Below are 20446 nucleotides of genomic sequence, written 5' to 3'. Positions count from 1 at the left end.
GTGAGAAAGACGTAGAATATCCCTCTAGGCACTACAAACTAAAGTTTATTTCTTTCTCTGACACAAAGACAATCAGTTCCTTAAATATATTTCCTTAGTATAATTCTTTTTTAAAAAAATTAATTTATTTTTGGCTGCATTGGGTTTTTGCTGCAGCGCTGTTCTGTTCTTCGCTCAGACAGGATGGGGTTAAAGGAGCAGCTGCTTCGAGGACTCTGGCTCACTTAGGCCTGGGGGGAGGGAGGGGTACGGAGTAAGGGGCGAGTCTGCGGCAGCAGACGCCAGCGTGATGTTGCAGCAGCCTGAGGCGCGCCGTGCCTTCTCCCAGGGAAGTTGTCCCTGGATCCCAGGACCCTGGCAGTGGCGGGCTGCACAGGCTTCCTGGAAGCGGGGTGTGGATAGTGACCTGTGCTCGCACACAGGCTTCTTGGTGGTGGCAGCAGCCTTAGCGTCTCATGCACGTCTCTGGGGTTCGCGCTGTTAGCCGCGGCTCCTGCCCGTCTCTGGAGCTCCTTTAGGAGGTGCTCTTAATCCCCTCTCCTCACGCACCAGGGGACAAAGAGGGAAGAAAAATTCTCTTGCCTCTTTGGCAGGTCCAGACTTTTCCCCGGACTCCCTCCCGGCTAGCCGTGGTGCACTAACCCCCTAAAGGCTGTGTTCACCCTGACACCCCCTGTCCTCTCCCTGCGCTCCGATCGAAGCCCGAGCCTCAGCTCCCAGCCCTGCCCACCCCGGTGGGTGAGTAGACAAGTCTCTGGGGCTGGTGAGTGCCGTTCGGCACCGATCCTCTGTGTGGGAATCTCTCCGCTTTGCCCCCCGCATCCCTGTTGCTGTGCTCTCCTCCACGGCTCCGAAGCTTTCCCCTTTCGACACCCGCAGTCTCCGCCCGCGAAGAGGCTTCCTAGTGTGTGGAAACCTTTCGTCCTTCACAGCTCCCTCCCACTGGTTCAGGTCACATCCCTATCCTTTTGTCTCTGTTTATTCTTTTTTCTTTTGCCCTACCCAGGCACGTGGGGACTTTCTTGCCTTCTGAGAGGTCTGAGGTCTTCTGCCAGCGTTCAGTAGGTGTTCTGTAGGAGTTGTTTCACGTGTAGATGTATTTCTGGTGTATCTGTGGGGAGGAAGGTGATCTCCGCGTCTTACTCTTCTGCCATCTTCCCCTCCTATCTGTTAATCCATTTTGAGTTAATTGTTGTATATGGTGTGAGGTAGGTGTCCAACTTCATTATTTTGCATGTGGATATCCAGTTGTCTCAGCAGCATTTGTTGAATAGACTATTCTTTCCTTATTGAATTGTTTCGGCACAGTTTTGAACAGTCAGTTGTCCATAGATGTATGGGTTTACTTATGGACTTTCAATTCTATTATATGTCTTAATATCTGTTGTACATTGTTTTTACACTGTTTGGATTACTGTAGCTTTGTAGTACATTTTGAAATCAGGAAGGGTGAGTCTTTCAACTTTTTTTTCTTTTAATTAATTAATTTTATTTTGGGCTGCATTGGGTCTTCTTTGCTGAACACGGGTTTTCTCTAGTTGCAGTGAGTGGGGGCTACTCTTCATTGCAGTGCGCGGGCTTCTCATTGCAGGGGCTTCTGTTGTTGCGAAGCACAGGCTCTAGGCACGTGGACTTCAGTAGTTGTGGTGCATGGGCTTTGTTGCTCCGCGGCATGTGAGATCTTCCTGGAACAGGGCTTGAACCCTTGTCCCCTGCATTGGCAGGCAGATTCTTAACCAGTGTGCCACCAGGGAAGCCCTCCGTATTTCAACTTTGATATTTTTTTCAAAGATTGTTTTCACTATTATGGATCCCTTGCAGTTCTATATGAATTTGAGGGTCAGCTTTTTCCATTTCTACAAAAAATGCTGTTAGAATTTTGATAGGGATTGCATTGAATCTGTAGATTACTTTGGGTAGTATTGTTCTCTCTCTCTTTTTTAAAACTTTATTTATTTATTTATTTATGGCTGCGTTTGATCTTTGTTGCTGCATGCGGGCTTTCTCTAGTTGCAGCAAGCGGGGGCTACTCTTCGTTGTGGTGCATGGGCTTCTCACTGCAGTGGCTTCTCTTGTTGCGTAGCATAGAGCCTAGGCACACGGGCTTCAGTAGTTGTGGCACGCGGGCTCAGTTGTTGTGGCTTGCGGGCTCTAGAGCGCAGGCTCAGTAGTTGTGGCGCACGGGCTTAGTTGCTCCGCGGCATGTGGGATCTTCCCAGACCACAGATCAAACCTGTGTCTCCTGCATTGGCAGGGGGATTCTTAATCACTGCATCACCAGGGAAGTCTGTGTTTTCTTAATGATAGTAAGTCTTAGAATTTGTGAATATTTGATGTCTTTTCACTTATTTTAGTTCTTTTAAAATTTCTTTCAGCCACATTTTGAAGTTTTCACTGTACAAATCTTTCACTTCCTTGGTTAAATTTATTCCTTGATATTTTATTCTTTTGTACCATATCATAAACAGAATTATTTTCTTTCTTTCTTTCTTTTTGGCTGTGTTGGGTCTTCATTGCTGCATGCGGGCCTTCTCTAGTTGTATGCAGCAGGAGCTACTCTTCATTGCAGTGTGTGGGCATCTCATTGTGGTGGCTTCTCTTGTTGCAGAGCATGGGCTCTAGGCATGTGGGATTCAGTACATGTGGCTTGCAGGCTAGAGTGCAGGCTCAGTAGTTGTGGAGCACAGGCTTAGTTGCTTCGTGGCATGTGGGATCTTCCCGGACCAGGGCTCGAAACTGTCTTCCCTGCATTGGTAGGCGGATTCTGAACCACTGCACCACCAGGGAACCCCCAGAATTATTAACATCCTTTTCAGATTGTTCCTTGCTAGTATATAGAAATATTACTGAATTTTGTGTGTTGATCTTTTATCCTGCAACTTTGCTGAATTTATTATTATTTCTCATAGTTTTTGTTTGTTTTGTGTGTGTGTGTGTGTGTGTGTGAATTCCTTAGGATTTTGTATAAGATCGTGTCATCTGGGAATAGGGATATTTTACTTCTATTCCAGTTTCTATGTTTTTAATTTCCTTTTTCTTGCCTAATTGATCTGGCTAGAATTCCCAATATAATGTTGCATAGAAGTGGCAAAAGTGGGCATTCTTATCTTGTTCCTGATCATACGGTAAATAAAGGCTTTTATTCTTTCATGATTGAGTATGATGTTCTGGATTTTTCATAAATGTGTTTTATCATGTTAAAGAAGTTCCCTTTTATTCATAGTTAAGTGTTTTCATCATAAAAGGTTTTTTTTTTTTTTTTTTTTTTTTTTTGCGGTAAGCAGGCCTCTCACTGTTCTGGCCTCTCCTGTTGCGGAGCACAGGCTCTGGACGCGCAGGCTCAGCTCCCATGGCTCACGGGCCTAGCCACTCCATGGCATATGGGATCTTCCCGGACCAGGGCACGAACCCATGTCCCCTCCATCTGCAGGCAGACTCTTAACCACTGTGCCACCAGGGAAGCCCAAAAAGGTTGTTTTTTATGTGTTGTATCTTTCTTCCCTGCTCAGTTCCTTCATTTCCGCCATTTGTGTTTGACTTTTTTGTATTGTACTGTTTTGATTCCTTTCTCATTTCTTTTTATGTATATTTTTTGGTTTTTTTTAGTGGTTGCTCTACGAATTACAAGTAACCCCTTCTATTTATAACAATCTAATTTGAATTGATACCAACTTCAAGAGTATACAACTATGCTCCTCTCTTTTTTTCCTTTATGTTGTAATCGCGTCTTGCATCTTTATACATTATATGCCCATTAACATCATTTTGTAATTACTATTTTATGCATTTTTCTGTTAAATCATACAGAAAAAAGGAGGAGTTACAAACCGAAAGCACAATAATACTGGTGATCTTCCCAGACCAGGGCTCGAACCCGTGTCCCCTGCATTGGCAGGCAGATTCTCAACCACTGCGCCACCGGGGAAGCCCCAATAATACTGGCTTTTATTGGATGGGCCAAAAGTTTCGTGAGTTTTTGTTCTGTAAGATGGCTCTAGTAGCACTTAGTTGGCTTAATTTCATTTGAAACAATTTTGTTAGATTGTATGTGACAGCTGTCATATCAGTGTGCATTTAAAAAAAGACTTCAAAATTGGTGAATTTTTGTGTAGCCATTTTAATATTGAAGATGGAGGGAAAAAAGCAACATTTTCGGCATATTATGCTTTATTATTTCAGGAAAGGTAAAAACACAACTGAAATGCACAAAAAGATTTATGCAGTATATGGAGAAGGTGCTGCAACTGATCGAATATGTAAAAAGTGGTTTGCGAAGTTACATGATGGAGATTTCTCGCTGGATGATGCTCCATGGTTGGGTAGACTAGTTGAAGTTGATAACAATCAAATGAAAACAATAATTGAGAACAATCAATGTTATATATACCATGCAGGACATAGCCAACATACTCAAAATATCCAAGTCAAATGCTGAAAATCATTTGCACCAGCTTGGTTGTGTGAATCACTTTGATGTTTGGGTTCCACATAAGTTAAGTGAAAAAATCCTTCTTGACCATATTTGTGCATGTGATCCTCTACTGAAACGTAATGAAAGTGTTCTGTTTTTATAACAAATTGTGACAGGCGATGAAAAGTGGGTACTGTACAACAATGTGGAATGGAACAGATCATGGGGCAAGCAAAATGAACCACTGCCAACCACATCAAAAGCTGGTCTTCATCCAAAGAATGTGATGCTGTGAATATGGTGGGATTGGAAGGGAGTCCTCTATTATGAGCTGCTTCTGGAAAACCAAACGATTAATTCCAACAAGTACTACTCCCAATTAGACCAACTGAAAGTGGCACTCTATTAAAAGCATCCAGAATTAGTCAACAAAAAACACCTAATCTTCCAACGAGATAATGCAAGACTGCATGTTTCTTTGATGACCAGGCAAAAACTGTAACAGCTTGGCTGGGAAGTTCTGATTCATCCGCCATATTCACAAGACATTGCACCTTCAGATTTCCATTTATTTCGGTGTTTCCAAAATTCTCTTAATGCAAAAAATTTCAATCCCCTGGAAGACTGTAAAAGTACCTGGAATGGTTCTTTGCTCAGAAAGATAAAAAGTTTTGGGAAGATCGAATTATGGAGTTACCTGAAAAATGGCAGAAGGTAGTGGAACAAAAGGATGAATATGTTGTTCAATAAAGTTCTTGGTGAAAATGAAAAATGTGTCTTTTATTTTTACTTAAAAAACCAAAGGCACTTTTCGGCCCACCCAATATATTTACCTGTGTACTTATGTTTACCAGTGTTATTTATTTCTTTGTGTAGCTTCCAGTGACTGTCTAGTATCTTTTCATTTCTCATTTAGCACTTCTTGTAGCATAGGTCTAGTAGTGACAGACTACTTCAGCTTTTGTTTATCTAGGAGTGTCTTTATTTCTCCTTCAGTTTTTTTTTGTTGTTCACAGTTTTTGTTTTTCATTTAAAGTATGTTATCCCACTGCCTTATGGCCTTTATAGTTTCTTATGAGAAATTAGCTTTTAATCTTATTGAGGATTCCTTGTACATGAACTACTTTTCTTTTGTTATTTTCAAGATTCTCTTTGGCTTTTGATAGCTTATCATAATGTGTTTTGGTATGGGTGTCTGTATTTATCCTTCTTGGAACCTATTGAACTTCTTGAATATGTAGTTTCTTGTCTTTTATCAAATTTGGGAAGTTTTCAGCTATTATTTCTTCAAATATTTTTTCTGCTCCTTCTGAGACTCCCTGTTATGCATATGTTGGTACACTTGGTGGGGTCCCATATATCTCTTAGGCTCTGTTCATTTTCCTTCATGCTTCTGAGACTGGATAATTTTAGTTGACCTATCCTCAAGTTCTCTTATCTTTCTTCTGCCTGCCTAAAGTTGCTCTTAAATCCTGTAGCTAATTTTTCATTTCAGTTATTGTACTATTCAGTTCTAGATTTTTTCTGTTGTTTTGTAAAATCTTTATCTCTTTATTGATATTCTCTATTTGTTGACATGTCATCCTTCTGGTTTTCATTAGTTCTTTTTCCATGGTTTCTTTGAGCTCTTTGAGCATATTTAAGATAGTGATTGAAAGTCTTTTTCTAGTAAGTCTGTTGTCTGTTCTTCCATCACAGACAATTTCTACTAATTTCTCCTTTGAATGGACCATACATTTTGTTTCCCTGAATGCCTCACAATTTGGTTTTGAAAAATGGACATTTAAAATATTGCAGTGTGATAACTCTGGAAATCAGATTCTTCTCCATTACTCATGGTTTGTTTTTGGTTCTCTCTACGGGTTTTTATTTTCTGTTTGTTTAGTGACTTTTCTAAACTATTTTTGTAAATTTTTTTCGTCATGAGTGGTTTCTGTCTTAATCTGCTCAGGCTACCATAACAAAATACCAAAGAACATAAATCTATTTGTTCACAGTTCTGAAGGCTGGAAGTCTGAGATCAGGGTGCAAGCATGGTTGGATTCTGGTGAGAACTCTCTTCCTGACTTGCAGATGGCCACTTATCTCTTTGTTCTCACATGGCATTGAGAAAGAGATGAGAGAGCAAGAGCAGCCTCTCTTTGTCTCTTTTTATAAGGGGCACTAATCCCATCCTGAGGGCTCTGAGTTCACTCTGCTGAGTCCAAGTTCACTCTGCTCGCCACATGACAGGCCAGTAAATTGGGAGACGAGGTGTTGAGACAAGGAATAGCAACTTTATTCGGAAAGCCGGCAGACTGAGAAGGTGGCAGAATAATGTCTCAAAATAACCATCTTATTGTGGTCTAGATGCCAGTTTCTTTTATAGAAGAAGGAGAGAGGGAGAGGAGGTGAGGAAGTAAAGTAAAAAGGCCATTTATCTTGCAGAATAGGAGGGGATGTGTTAATTTCTTCTTTTCTGCTGCTGTTCACAGGTGGGCAGGGTCAGATTGTCTCCCTTTGAGCAGAACAAAGGCACTTTAGTTTAACATTCAGGCAGAGGCTCAGGGTTCCCTGAGGCAGGCCATCATGTATGATCATAATAACAAAATCAATGAAAAGCAAAGGTTAAAGTCAAAGAAACAGATACAACATTGAGTCAAAATTGGCTCTTTGCTGTTACACACCTTTATGACCTCATCTAAACCTAATTACCTCCCAAAGGCTCATCTCAATGTATCATCACGCTGGGCCTTAGGGCTTCAACATATAAATTTGAGGGGGGTGGGGGAACATAAACATTTAGTATGTAACAGTGTCTGAAATCTCTTTTTCTTTAGTTGTGGTCTGCTAGTGTTGTGAGAGAGATTTCCTGAACACGTAGAGTAAAAAAGAAAATAAGAAAGAAAAAGAAAGGAAGGAAGAAAATCCTTTCCTAGCCCTTGTAGACTGGCTCTGTGTTGGGGCACTCTAACACTCAGCTAGGCTGTTTAAAACTCTATGTTAGCCTTCACTTCCTGCTTTTGCTGAGCGTAGAGATGAGCCAGTAGTTTTCTGTGAGTAAGTGTCCTGCCTTGGACATATGCATGCCCTTCTAAATTGCCCAAATGTTTTTCAGTGCCCTAATTTCCCAAAGAAACTCACTTTGCAGCTTTTCCTCCAGGTTTTGGACATTTCTGTTGTTTGACTCAACTGTAATATTTTGTCCCAGGTGGCAGTAAAGTTTTCATTTGCCTTAAAGTTTTTTTTTTAAGTTTATTTATTTTTGGCTGCTTTGGGTCTTTGTTGCTGTGTTTGGGCTTTCTCTAGTTGTGGTGAGTGGGGGCTACTCTTCATCGTGGTGCATGGGCTTCTCATTGCAGTGGTTTCTTTTGTTGCGGAGCACGGGCTCTAGGCACACGGACTTCAGTAGTTGCAGCACATGGGCTCAGTAGTTGTGGCATGTGTGTTCAGTAGTTGTGGCACGCAGGCCCTAGAGTGTACAGGCTTCAGTAGTTGCAGCGCGTGGGCTCAGTAGTTGAGGCACGTGGGCTGTAGGGCGCTCAGGCTCCAGTAGATGTGGCGTGTGGGCTCAGTGGTTGTGGTTTCCGGGCTCTATAACCCAGGCTCAGTAGTTGTGGGGCATGGGCTTAGTTGCTCCGTGGCATGTGGCATCTTCTCAGACCAGGGATGGAACCCATGTCCCGTGCATTGACAGGCAGATTCTTAACCATTGTGCCAACAGGGAAGCCCCGGCCTTAAAGTAGTTTTGAAGAATTGTCCCCTACTAGCTACTTTTCTGTCTTAAGTGAGATCCAAGTCGATGAAACAAAGGAGAGTGCCTTCAGTCAGTCCTTCAGGTAGCCTGGTAGGTCACAAGAGACAAACATTCTTTGAGAACAAAGTCTTCTTGGCTACCGCTAGAACCAGGGTCCAGGGTCCAACCATTGGAATGTAGGCTAGTGCATTCAAGACTGCTCTTGAGCCAAGAGTGAGGAAGGGGAAATAAAAATGCCTCAGGGTTTTCATACTGTTTTTACAATAAGTCACCCTTTTCTTGTTTCAGCAGTTGCTTGGTTGACCTATAGCTTTGGCTGTTTTCCAGAGTTTTGGCAAATTTGATTCTGACAGTTTTTGCTCAATTTTTTCATGTTTCTATGGAGGGGTGGGCTCTTGGAACTATGTCCTCCACTGTGTTTTGGTTTTTTTTGAAGACAAATGGTGATGTCATTGAAGGAGGCGTACTTTTGCTTGTGCTTTCTGATAATTGCTGCTGTTAGGCTTGCTCTGCACTCCCTGTAGCTTTTCTTTCTGCTTCCTTCTGTGTAACTTCTGCCCCTACCTTAACTGTTCTCAGTAGCTTTAATTAGTACTTTCGAGCCTTTGGTTTATCCTTGTCTTTTCATGTAGCTTAAGATGAAGATTGCATTTTTAAATGTCTTACTTGGGGGCTTCCCTGGTGGCACAGTGGTTGAGAGTCTGCCTGCTAATGCAGGGGACATGGGTTCGAGCCCTGGTCTGGGAAGATCCCACATGCTGAGGAGCAACTGGGCCTCTGAGCCACAACTACTGAGCCTGCGCGTCTGGAGCCTGTGCTCCGCAACAAGAGAGGCTGCGACAGTGAGAGGCCCACGCACCGCGATGAAGAGTGGCCCCCGCTTGCCACAACTAGAGAAACCCCTCGCACAGCAACGAAGACCCAACACAGCAAAAATAAATTAATTAATTAATAAACTCCTACCCCCAACATCTTCTTAAAAAAAAAAAAAAAAAGCCACTACAAACCTGTACAGGAAAGCTATCCAAAGATCACTCATTTAAAAAAAAAAAAAAAGTCTTACTTGGTTGCCTTTTGTTGCTTTTTTATGTTATTCAGGGTTCAAACTGTTCCTTTACCCTGCAAAATTCCCTCTTGGTGTTTGTAGTCAACCCCTATTCCCACCTGATAACCCTAGTAATCATTAATATGTCTCCTGTTCTTTTCACTTTGCCTTTCTAGAATGTCATATAAATGGAATCATACAGTGTGTAGCCTTTTGAGTCTCGCTTTAACTTAGCATTTGAGGTTTATCCACATTGTTTTGTGTTGTTAGTAATTTGTTCGTTTTTGTCGCTGACTAGTTTTCTATTGTACGAATGTACAGTTGAAGGCCATTTGGGGTGTGGTCTGTTTTCAGCCATTATAAATAAAGCTGTTAAAAACATTCATGTATAATTTTCATGTGAACATAAGTTTTTATTTCTTTTAGATAAGTACCTAGGAGTGGGATTACTGTGTCATAACTTTCTAAGAAACTGCTAATCTGTTAGCACTGTTTTCCAGAGTGGCTATATCATTTTGCTTCCTCCCCAACAGTATATGAGAGTTCCAGTTTTTCTGCATCCTTACCATCACTTGATATTGTTTGTACTTTGGGCTTTTGTCACTCTAACATATGGAAATGGTATCTCTCTGTTTGTTTTGCATTTCCCTAATGACTAATGATGTTGAGTGTTTTTCATGTCCTTATTCTCATATGTATATCGTCTTTGGTCAAGTTTCTGTTAAAATCTTTTGCTACTTACAATTTATCTAAACTGAGTTTTGAGAATTTAAAATTCTTATATTCTGGTTATTAGTCCTCTGTTACATGTGTTTTGCAGATATTTTCTCCCAAGCATGTGGCTTGCCTTTTCATTCTCTTAACAGTGTCTTTCGAAGAGCAGTAGTTCTTTTTTTTAAAAGCTTCTCTTTATTAATTCTTTTTTGGCCTCACCACGCAGCTTGTGGGATCCTAGTTTCCCGACCAGGGATCGAACCTGGGCCCTTGGCAGTGAAAGTGCGGAGTCCTAACCACTGGACTGCCAGGAAATTTCTGAGTAGTAGTTCTTTTTTTTTCGGTATCTTTTTTTTTTTTCAGTACGCGGGCCTCTCACTGTTGTGGCCTCTCCCATTGTGGAGCACAGGCTCCGGACGCGCAGGCCCAGTGGCCATGGCTCACGGGCCTAGGCGCTCCGCGGCATGTGGGATCTTCCCGGACTGGGGCATGAACCCGTGTCCTCTTCATCGGCAGGCAGACTCTCAACCACTGCGCACCAGGGAAACCCTGAGTAGTAGTTCTTAATAAAGTCCACTTTATCAATTTTTTGGATTGTACTTTTGCTGTTGAATCTAAATGTCACAAAGATTTCCTTCTATGTTTTTTTCTAGAATGGCATTAGAAATTGAATGTCATATATGTAATTAAAAATTTTTTAGTATCCACATTAAGACACGTAAAATGTAAAAGAAACAGGTGAAATTAATTTAAACATTTATGTTGTATTTAAACTAATATATTTTAAATGATTGTTTCAACATTTATTCACTAGAAAAATTATTGAGATACTTTACATTTTTATTTTTGTACTAAGGCCTACACTGGTATGTATTTAATGCAACACATGTTAACTCAGTTGAGCCACATTTCAAGGGCTCATTAGCCATATCTGTCTAGTAGCTACCATATCTGACAGCACAGATCTAGAGGCTTTGTAGTTTTACTTTAGGTTATTTATTTATTTATTTAGGTATGTATGTATTTATTTTCCACTGCGTTTGTAACTAATATAAAACAATTTAAGAAAATAATTCATTCTCGTTTCTCCAATGGCTCTCATCCCTCCCTCTTGCCCGCACAACTCCTGACCTGTTTCCTCAGGGCCAGTTCAAGTATGAACCTGTTCACTGCCATTTTCATAGAAAACAACCAGTGCCAGGGATGTAGGAGAAGAAGGTTGGAAGTGGGCAAGAGTACTGCCCAGGTTCTATCCAAAGGTAGGCCAAGTGGAGATACACAGAGTTCAAACAAAAGGGCTGGTGGCCTCACAGTGATGTAGTCTAAGTAAAACGGGCTGGAGAGGAGATAGGGTAGGCCCATCAGAGGCTTTAGAGGACATCTCTTGGGCCTGTGTCAAACCCAGAGAAACTGACACTAGAAGAAGAATGGGGAGGGCCAGGGAGGCAGTCTTGTGGAAAGTTTCATAATTCTCCCATGTTGGGAGGTGGGGAAAGTCTAGAGGGTACCAGTGACCTCACTCAATTTGGCAGAAGAATGTACTCAACTGTTGGAAGTCACAAAAATGCTGTGGACACTGAGAAAGGCTACAAGGGGATGTACAGTTTCACAAAGTGCACTGACCACAGACCATAGCAGTGGTGATCATGCTATTGACACACAAATTACAAAACCCCAAAACAGGAAGTGTATAGCCTTTTAGGGAGTAACACTGTACCAGTCATTTAAAATTGACCCCAGGTCAGACAACCTGATGAGTTTCACAGAGCAAGTGACAACATTGGGGGTAGGGGTTGTGACATATAATGGACTTAAAGCAAGCAGCTAGAAGAAGGGAATGGTAGGAAACTGCTCTCCGGCTCTCAGGAATCAAGGGCAACACTGGGGGCTCGGTGGACAGATGAACAAGAAACAGCACTAGAGAGGTTTCCTGTTCAGCCGTCCATTGGCGAGGGGGAAGAGGATCCAGGAGGCAGTTGAATGGAATAAAGATGGGGTTCTGAAGATGAGGCTCTGGAGGCTGGATCAGAAGAAAGAGTGCACACTGTGCACCAGTGATGAAACACAACTTTAGACCCCACATGGGGGAGGTGGCCATGGGGATAGGTGTCACTGACTAAGGGTGGTAGTTGGAACATCCCCACAGTAGACATCACAGGGCCACAGGGAAGTATATGGCCACTAGGTCACAGAAGGCTCCTTCAAGCCTGGATGGGAAGGCACAGTCTCACAGAGGAGGTCCATGGACTCTGCGTGGTAGAAGGCACAGAGCTCAGTCCTCATATGGACAGTGGACCTTTTTGGCAAAATGCCGGCAGACAGGGTGGTTGAATCTGACTTCCATAACCTGGGGTCCATCCTTGGATGGGCAGGTATAATTTTTTTTTTTTTTTTTTTTTTCGGGATTGGGTATGGGTTTGCTGAATGACAGACTGTTGCAGAAAGAAGGGACAAGGAAAGACCTCAGATCATTGCCATCTCTGCTCCTTCAGCAACACCACCATCAGCTGCATCAGAACTAACTAGATTCATTAATGCTGCAAGGGTTAATTTTTTTTTTTTTTTTTTTTTGCGGTATGCGGGCCTCTCACCATCGCGGCCTTTCCCACTGCAGAGCACAGGCTCCGGACGTGCAGGCCCAGCGACCATGGCCCACGGGCCCAGCCGCTCTGCGGCATTTGGGGTCCTCCTGGACCGGGGCACGAAACCATGTCCCCTGCATCGGCAGGTGGACTCCTAACACCTGTGCCACCGGGGAAGCGCTGGGCAGGTATTCTTGATAAGAGACCAGCTCTTGAGGCTTTGAGGATTTCTCCGCTCTTTGTGTAAGCCTCCCTGGAGGGATCTCCATGGCCTGGTCCAGGAAAAGGAAGTTTAGCATTAGCCCCTCCACCAACTGTGACCATATGAGCCAGATTTGGAGCTCAGCCCTCCCCAAATTCGGCCTCTGCTCCAGGGAAGAGGTGGGAGACTCAGCAGTGGTAGAATCATTGGTCCTCTTGACCCTGGAGGACCTCTGTGAAGAGCTGATTTGGCGTCACCAGGGTTTCCATTGGTCATGGTGGGAGGGCCCAGGAGGCTGGGTGGTCCGATGGGACTTTCATCCCTCTCCAGTGTCTTCCTGTTCTGGCAGTGGGGGCTGCTGCTGACTCTGCTTCTTGCACTTCAGCATTGTGGTTGTGGCAATGGCTGCAGCGGGGTTTTCGTCTGTTATTATTTTGAGTTAATTTTTGTATAAAGTACAAAGTACGGATTGAAGTTCATTTTAAACACATGGCTGTCCATCAGAAGCTCTTAATAAAGTTGTTCTGGGCAGTTAGAGATATAGAGATCATCCTGGGCTCCAGAGCTCAACATTTAAACATATTATATTACTTTATTGTCTTTTATTTCAGTGTAATGTAAATTTACATTGTAATTAACAATTTTCAAGCCGTCTGTGTAAAATGCTTAGAAGTTTTAGGCATTTAGTGTATTGGCTTTATTCATATACCTATTCAAACTTAAATTACACTTATGCTGTTTATTTTTTTTAACACTAATTAACCTCTCCACTCCCAAAATCCTATCTAAAATTCTTGCTTTGTTTTTAGGCATGTACTGGCATTGAAAACATTGATGAAGCTATTACGTTGCTTGAACAAAATAATTGGGACTTAGTGGTAAGTACTTTCTTTTTTCTTTTTTCAGCTTTATTGAGATGTGCTTGACATATAAGATTGTGTAAGTTTAAGGTGTACATCGTGATGAGTTGATATACATATGTATTGCAAACTGATAGCCACAGAAAGGTTAGTTAGCACATTCATCACCTCACGTAGTTCTTTTTTTTTTTTTTTGGTGGGAACTTTTAAGATTACTCTTTTAGCAATTTTCAAGTATATAATGAGGTATTGTTTAACTATAGTTACTATGCTGTACATTGGATCCCCAGAACTTATTCATCTTATAACTGGAAGTTTTGTACCTTTTGACCACCTTTACTCATTCTCCACCCACACCTGCCAACTACCAGTTTACTCTGGTAAACTTATGATTTGGTTTTCTTTTTAGATTACTCATATAAGTCAGATCATGCAGTATTTGTCTTTCGCTGTATGACTTATTTCAAGTACTTTTTTCTTTATATGACAAGTAATGAAATTCTATGTATTCTTGAATGTCTTTAACATTCCTTATAGGTAGTTCAGTATACCATACATAGTCTGTCTATAATTCTAATCTGAAAGACTAAAATCTAAATGTCGTATTTTTAATATGAAGTTCCTATTTAGTTTAGTATTAGATTAATAAATTATTATGAAATCTTAGGTAATTTATTTTTAAACTTCTCTTCTCTGAATGTATATTAAGGTTTGTCTTCCCGTGTAGTATTGTGGTGGAGATTGGAAGGAGAGAAAAATCAGACTTGTTTGAATGTCTGCATAACTCTACTTGATGTTTCTCCTTCATTTCTTGGGGTGGGGGTGGGGAGTCTCACTGATGATTACTCCTTTCTAAAGCTGTTAAAGAAGTGGCATTCTGGGCTTCCCTGGTGGCGCAGTGGTTGAGAGTCCGCCTGCCGATGCAGGGGACATGGGTTCGTGCCCCGGTCCGGAAGATCCCACATGCCGTGGAGCGGCTGGGCCCGTGAGCCATGGCCGCTGAGCCTGTGGGTCTGGAGCCTGTGCTCCGCAACAGGAGAGGGCACAACAGTGAGAGGCCCGCGTACCGGAAGTGGCATTCTGCTGTGGCTTTCCTTATGAACTTCAGGCAGTTTATTATAGAAGTGGTTTAGTTTTTTTAAGGGGGGGTGGGCAGTAACTCAAAAGGCAAGGCCCAGCACAGCACAGCACTGCACATTGATAAAACTGTAATTTATTTACAATTGCAAAGCAAACTAAAAATAAATTGTACAACAGTACAGGAACAGTATTGGTTGTGTTAGGATGACACAGAGGTCTCTCCATACCTTTGAAATCCGAAAAACGTCTAAATTAGAATTTTGAAGAAGTGCTAATTTTTGAAAGTCACAACTCAAGGTGTATAATTATAGAGCTGAGATTAGTCCTGTAGGTATATTCAAGTCCATACATGGATTTACATAATCAACTGTTAATAAGCTATTTGTTTTGTGTAGATTTACCACTATTAATTTTTAAATTCAAAATATAAAAAAACTATTTACAGCTTGTAAAAGTAATAACTCATTATAGAAAAATGAGAAAATGTATAAATTTACAAAGAATAAATAGTAATCACCTTTAATTCCATCACTTAGAGATAGTTATTGTTTAACATTTTTGGGTATATTATTTCAGAATGTTTTCTCTTAATTATATGATTAAAATTTAAAAAATACAAATTAGATTGTTCTATTCCTGTCCTTTTGTAATCTGCCCTTTTCACTTAACAACCTATCATGAATGTCTTTCTATCCAAGTAAATGTGGCATATATCATTCTTTTTTTTTTTTTTTTTGCGGTACGCGGGCCTCTCACTGTTGTGGCCTCTCCCGTTGCGGAGCACAGGCTCCGGATGCGCAGGCTCAGTGGCCATGGCTCACGGGCCCAGCCGCTCCGCGGCATGTGGGATCTTCCCAGACTGGGACACGAACCCGTGTCCCCTGCATCGGCAGGCGGACTCTCAACCACTGTGCCACCAGGGAAGCCCCATCATTCTTTTTAATGTTTAATGTTTGGATGGTACTTCATGGTATGGTTGTGGCATAATAATTTTACCATTCAGTCCTATGCTGTTAGACATTTAGAGTTTTTGTGGTATTTTGGAGTTATACACATTAGAGGACATTCTTGTACATTCATCCTTGCTTACTTAACCTATTGTTTTCCTAGAAGACATTGAATAAATTCAATTAATAATTGAGTTTCTGGGTCAAACTGTATACATATTTTTAGGTTTTTGGATACTTATATTGCCTTCCAGGATGGTTGCACTAATTTAAATTTCTACCAACTATATAAATTTTTAAGATTGCCTGTTTCATTAAACCAGTGCTATCTTATTTTTTTGTGTTGTGGCACTTGTCAAAATTTACATATATTTGTATGGCCTGACTTCAAATCCATCCTTTTATCACTGTGTTATTCTCTTAACAAAGCACAGTATAGTGACATATTCCTGATTTCTGTGTGGGGGAAGGGGTAGCAACTTATTTGGAATGATATCACAAGGTTTCTTGTCTTGAAACTTCTTTTGCAATAGCAAGAACATTGCTTTATGTAGTATGTATATTCTTAGGCTATCTCTTGGAGAGGCTGATGCAGATTATTGGTTGAGGTTAAAAATCCCACCAAGCCACTCTTGCATGGTGCTGATGAGAGATATATGGGCTGGAGTAAAGGGAGGTTGTAGACTAGGAGTAATGGACTACAAGTCCCTGAAGTGAGAATTACCATTTTGGGGGGATGCATATAAGTTCTTTCCTTATCTGCTTTCTATTGGTCCATGTTCATTAGTTTTGAAGGTTAAACATTTATTGGTTCTGGATATCTTCTCAGTACAATAACCTATCTACAGTATTGCAAGAAGATAATTTTTCCCAGATAGTGTTAAATAATTGAATGGTACAGGTATTCTCCAACTGTTTCTGAGTTATTTGATTTTGGAAAAATATTAAAATAGCGCTTGAGCTAAAAACACTGGTGCTATATTTTTGCAGAAATGCAATCTTATCCTGTGTTGGGCCCAAGTAAAATCATCAGGCTATTTTTCACAGTCTTAAACTTCAACTTTCTTTTGAAATATATGTCCTAGCTGGCTTTTCTTGTAAAGAATGCACTTTTATCCACAGTAAACATTTGCTGTGTGGTGTAAGTATCTTGCTTTATAAAATTTCTCACTTCCCTTGTTCTTATACAGCACTCATTTTACATTGTGGGTTTTAAAAAATAAAGCAAGTATTTTGAATAACCCATTACTAATTCAAACTTCCCTTAGGATCATGGAACTTTTTATATGGTGTTTTTTATATTTTGCCTGTGCATTATATTTTGTGTTTGTAAATTATAATTATCACTGCTTTGTATTTTATGGGCCTTGTGGAACAGTTTGCATAGTTTGAGTTTTTAACTTAGGACATGTCTGTATTTAAAATTTTCTGTACATATCAGTTAGACTTCTGCAGTGTTTTTGTGCATATTTTGCTACAGATGTGTAGAGGAATGTGAGTTAGGCATCACAATTCCAGATTGTGATGAATTAAACAAAGTCCAATAACAGAAAACTCATTCTGTCAGTACTGAATGCTTACAGTATACCCAGATTTATGCTAGATACAGTGAAAGCTTAAAAACATGTTAACACTATATGGTGTCTGACTTTGAGAAGTGTACTGAAAAATCGATAAGACAGGTGGTCTCTTATACATGTATATTATACTCAGAAATGGGAATAACTTCCTGAAAAAGTAATGATTGCAAATATTTTTGCTGTTTTATAGATTTATACACACAGATAAAAAAGTGTTCTATATGAAAATATAGCCCAGTCCCAGCAACTTTAGTCGTTAGTCTTTCCGTGATACTGTACATTATTTTCATTATATAACTATCCACAGAGCAGTGCTTCCAAACCCTATGTTTTAAGTACCCTACAATTGACTACTTATTTTGGGGCAACTGCAGTTCGGGTTATAAATGCTAAATTCTGAAAACAAAATAACATGAACTTTAATACTATTGGTAAGCATCTTGGGATACTGATTTACTTGACATGAATCCTCCCCATACCCCCATCTTTTTCAGACTTTCATTTTTCACATTGTCCTGCACTTTTAGTTAGGAGATTAATGTCATTGCAGTTGATTACTTCATTGCAGGCAAGTATTTTCAATATACATCCAGAAAGATGTACCTGAGGGAGAATTATTAACAGTCAGAATCTTTTACCGAAGGATTGCCTTCTTACATGGAAGCATGCTACATCATCACTGTATATTATAAATTATAAATCTGGGCTCCAGAATTGACTCACTGCTCATTTTCTGTTTTCAGTATAGAAGAATTTGGGCCAGTGGAGAATAGAAATCTGTTCAGCTCGTGTTAATTTTGAATAATCAAAGTGTGAGGCAGCTAACTCTAGTGGTGAACCCATTGCATTCATCTTGAATCAGGAGCCCTGGCTTATCAAAGCCCTTGTCATTATTTTATTGAGTATGGCCTAGCCTAAGTTACTTCTCACTGAACGTCATATAAAATAAGGGGTTTGGGCTAGTTTATATTCAAGATCCCTGATACATGAAATATTTATGAAGAATCTATTTATGTCCTTATTTCTTTTAATATTCTACAAAAGCAGTCAATTATGAATAGTAATACAAGTAAACATTTTAATGGAATTTTATAACTTTGAAACACTTGTATGTATACCATTTTGATTAATTCTTTGAACAACTTTATGATGTAGATAATGGCCAGACAAGATGCTGTGCTAATTGTTTCATGGAAGGTCTGTATATATGAAACTCCTTCAATAAATTAAAATTTCCAGTAAGCTCTAGGAGATCCAGGGAAGGCTATTTGATGTACACTTGATAACCCAGTGCTAAGTGAAATAAAGTACAAGTAAACATTAACCTAGCCATACTACATTTTAAGTACTCTGTGCTCTTGGGAAATGATTTTTGAACTTTGCACTCAATTTCTGCTCTGATTTGCTGCCTGAGGTGACATAGCTGCTCTGCTGAAGAAAGACTCTGTTCAGAATGCTTGTATTTATCTTTAACTGCATGTCCCAACTTAGGGCAAAAATGAAACAAATAAGCCTATCCAATTTTGTATTGTTACTGAATTTCTAGTCTTCAAAGATAGTTTTGTATTAATAGAAGCTTATAATAAAGTCAGTAACTCTGAAGAGTCAAACCCAAGGAAAATTATGCACATAATCTGTCTCATTTTGAGATTCATTGAGGTGCTCTGAGACATTTCCATTCCACCAGTTTTCACTTTTGAAGAAATGTGTTTTAATACTTACCCTAAAATGCCTTAGAACAATTTCTTCTACTACTCTACTCAGGATGTGGCTATAGAGTTCCTCGAATGTGCATTGCTTTGCTATCAATACTTTATATAGTGTTATGAACACCTGCAGTTTTATGAATGAACTAGTCTAACCAGTGACATAATGAGTCTCTGTCGTCAGAAAGCAGCCAGACATTGAGTGCTGCCCTTCATCAATGGCCATTAGACACTGGCTTATATTTGCACAGATCTTTGCTGTGACAAAAGAGATGTTACTGTGAAGGAGTATCTCATCGTATCAATTTCTCCTCTTTTGCTATAGTCTTCTTTGTTTCCCTTGTTTTCAAAGGACTGTAAGCCCCTTAAAATGCTACAGAAGTTTTCAGTTTCTCAGTTTGTAGTTTGGCCATCATCCGTCCTCCTCTACCACCTCTCCTTTTATTGAGGGTCTACTTTGTGCTAGGTATCATGTCAAATGATTTACCTACATTATTTCATTGAATCTTCACAGCAGTCCCCAAAGGTGGTTAGGTAGATATTATCCTTATTTTACAGATGAGAAACTGAGGCCTGGTGATATAAGTAAATTGTTCATGCTCACTTAGCTGATAAGGGGTAAAACTGTGATTTTGAACCCAGGTCTTTCCATAAAAATTTTAATAGCTTTAAAATTGTAGTTTAAGGTTATTAAATTTTCCATACCCAGTGTGTTATTCTTTTCTGAATTCCTATACTTCTCTTTCTACCACTCACAACTAATTTCACATTGTCAAGTGAAAGAGCTTTTGCTATAGTTACATAATGGTACTTTAAATATATTTATTCTTTGCTTTCAAATAGATTCTAAGATTCTAGAGGAAAGGAATTATGTTTCTTATTAATTTTGTCTTGGCACATGGTAGTTGCTTAATAAAACATCTGACTGATTTTATTATTAGCATACTTACTTTTAAATCTATTTTCCATTTCCATTATTTGGATATTTGAAAAGTCTTTGCTATTAAGACTCATGACTCTTACTGCTGTCAGTCTTCCTTATCTGGCAAACATAAGATTTGAGGAAAGAGGGAGGCCCAGATACACAAGGAATAGGATTGGGCTGATTTCATTATCTCATGGATAGAATTTAGATGGTTTCTTCCTGTTGTAGCTTTTTGAGAAATATTATTCACAAATAAATCCTTTTCTTTGCAATTTTTTTCTTGGCATCTCAAAAAAAATTTTTTTTCCTCTCCTGTTTATTTCTGGTTGTACCATTCTACTCTAAAGAAAGCTCATCATATCCAACCTATTTGAAATTTTTCATCAGTTCTGCCTCTCAGGAGAAAACTAAGTGTGATAAAAGAATGCTGTTGGGCTTCCCTGGTGGCGCAGTGGTTGGGAGTCCACCTGCCGATGCAGGAGATGCGGGTTCGTGCCCCGGTCTGGGAATATCCCACATGCCGCAGAGTGGCTAGGCCCGTGAGCAATGGCCGCTGAGCCTGCGTGTCCGGAGCCTGTGCTCCGCAACGGGAGAGGCCACAACAGTGAGAGGCCCGCACACCACAAAAAAAAAAAAAAAAAAAAAAAAGCTTTTGCTT

At 40.2% G+C, this 20446-nt stretch overlaps 1 protein-coding gene across 1 annotated transcript in view; it reads left to right on the top strand.

The window, feature by feature from the left end:
* Nucleotides 1–20446, top strand: part of FAF1 (Fas associated factor 1) — a 469659-nt gene that overhangs the window by 71093 nt on the left and 378120 nt on the right. Inside the window, exon 2 of the mRNA XM_024739340.1 lies at nt 13500–13568. Coding sequence (XP_024595108.1) covers nt 13500–13568 — 69 coding nt within the window. The remainder of the gene's footprint in view (nt 1–13499; nt 13569–20446) is intronic.

This window comes from Neophocaena asiaeorientalis, unplaced genomic scaffold (assembly GCF_003031525.2).
Source record: "Neophocaena asiaeorientalis asiaeorientalis breed wild unplaced genomic scaffold, Neophocaena_asiaeorientalis_V1.1 scaffold138, whole genome shotgun sequence".
Classification (NCBI taxonomy): domain Eukaryota; kingdom Metazoa; phylum Chordata; class Mammalia; order Artiodactyla; family Phocoenidae; genus Neophocaena; species Neophocaena asiaeorientalis.
This window is presented reverse-complemented; position numbering and strand designations above follow the sequence as displayed.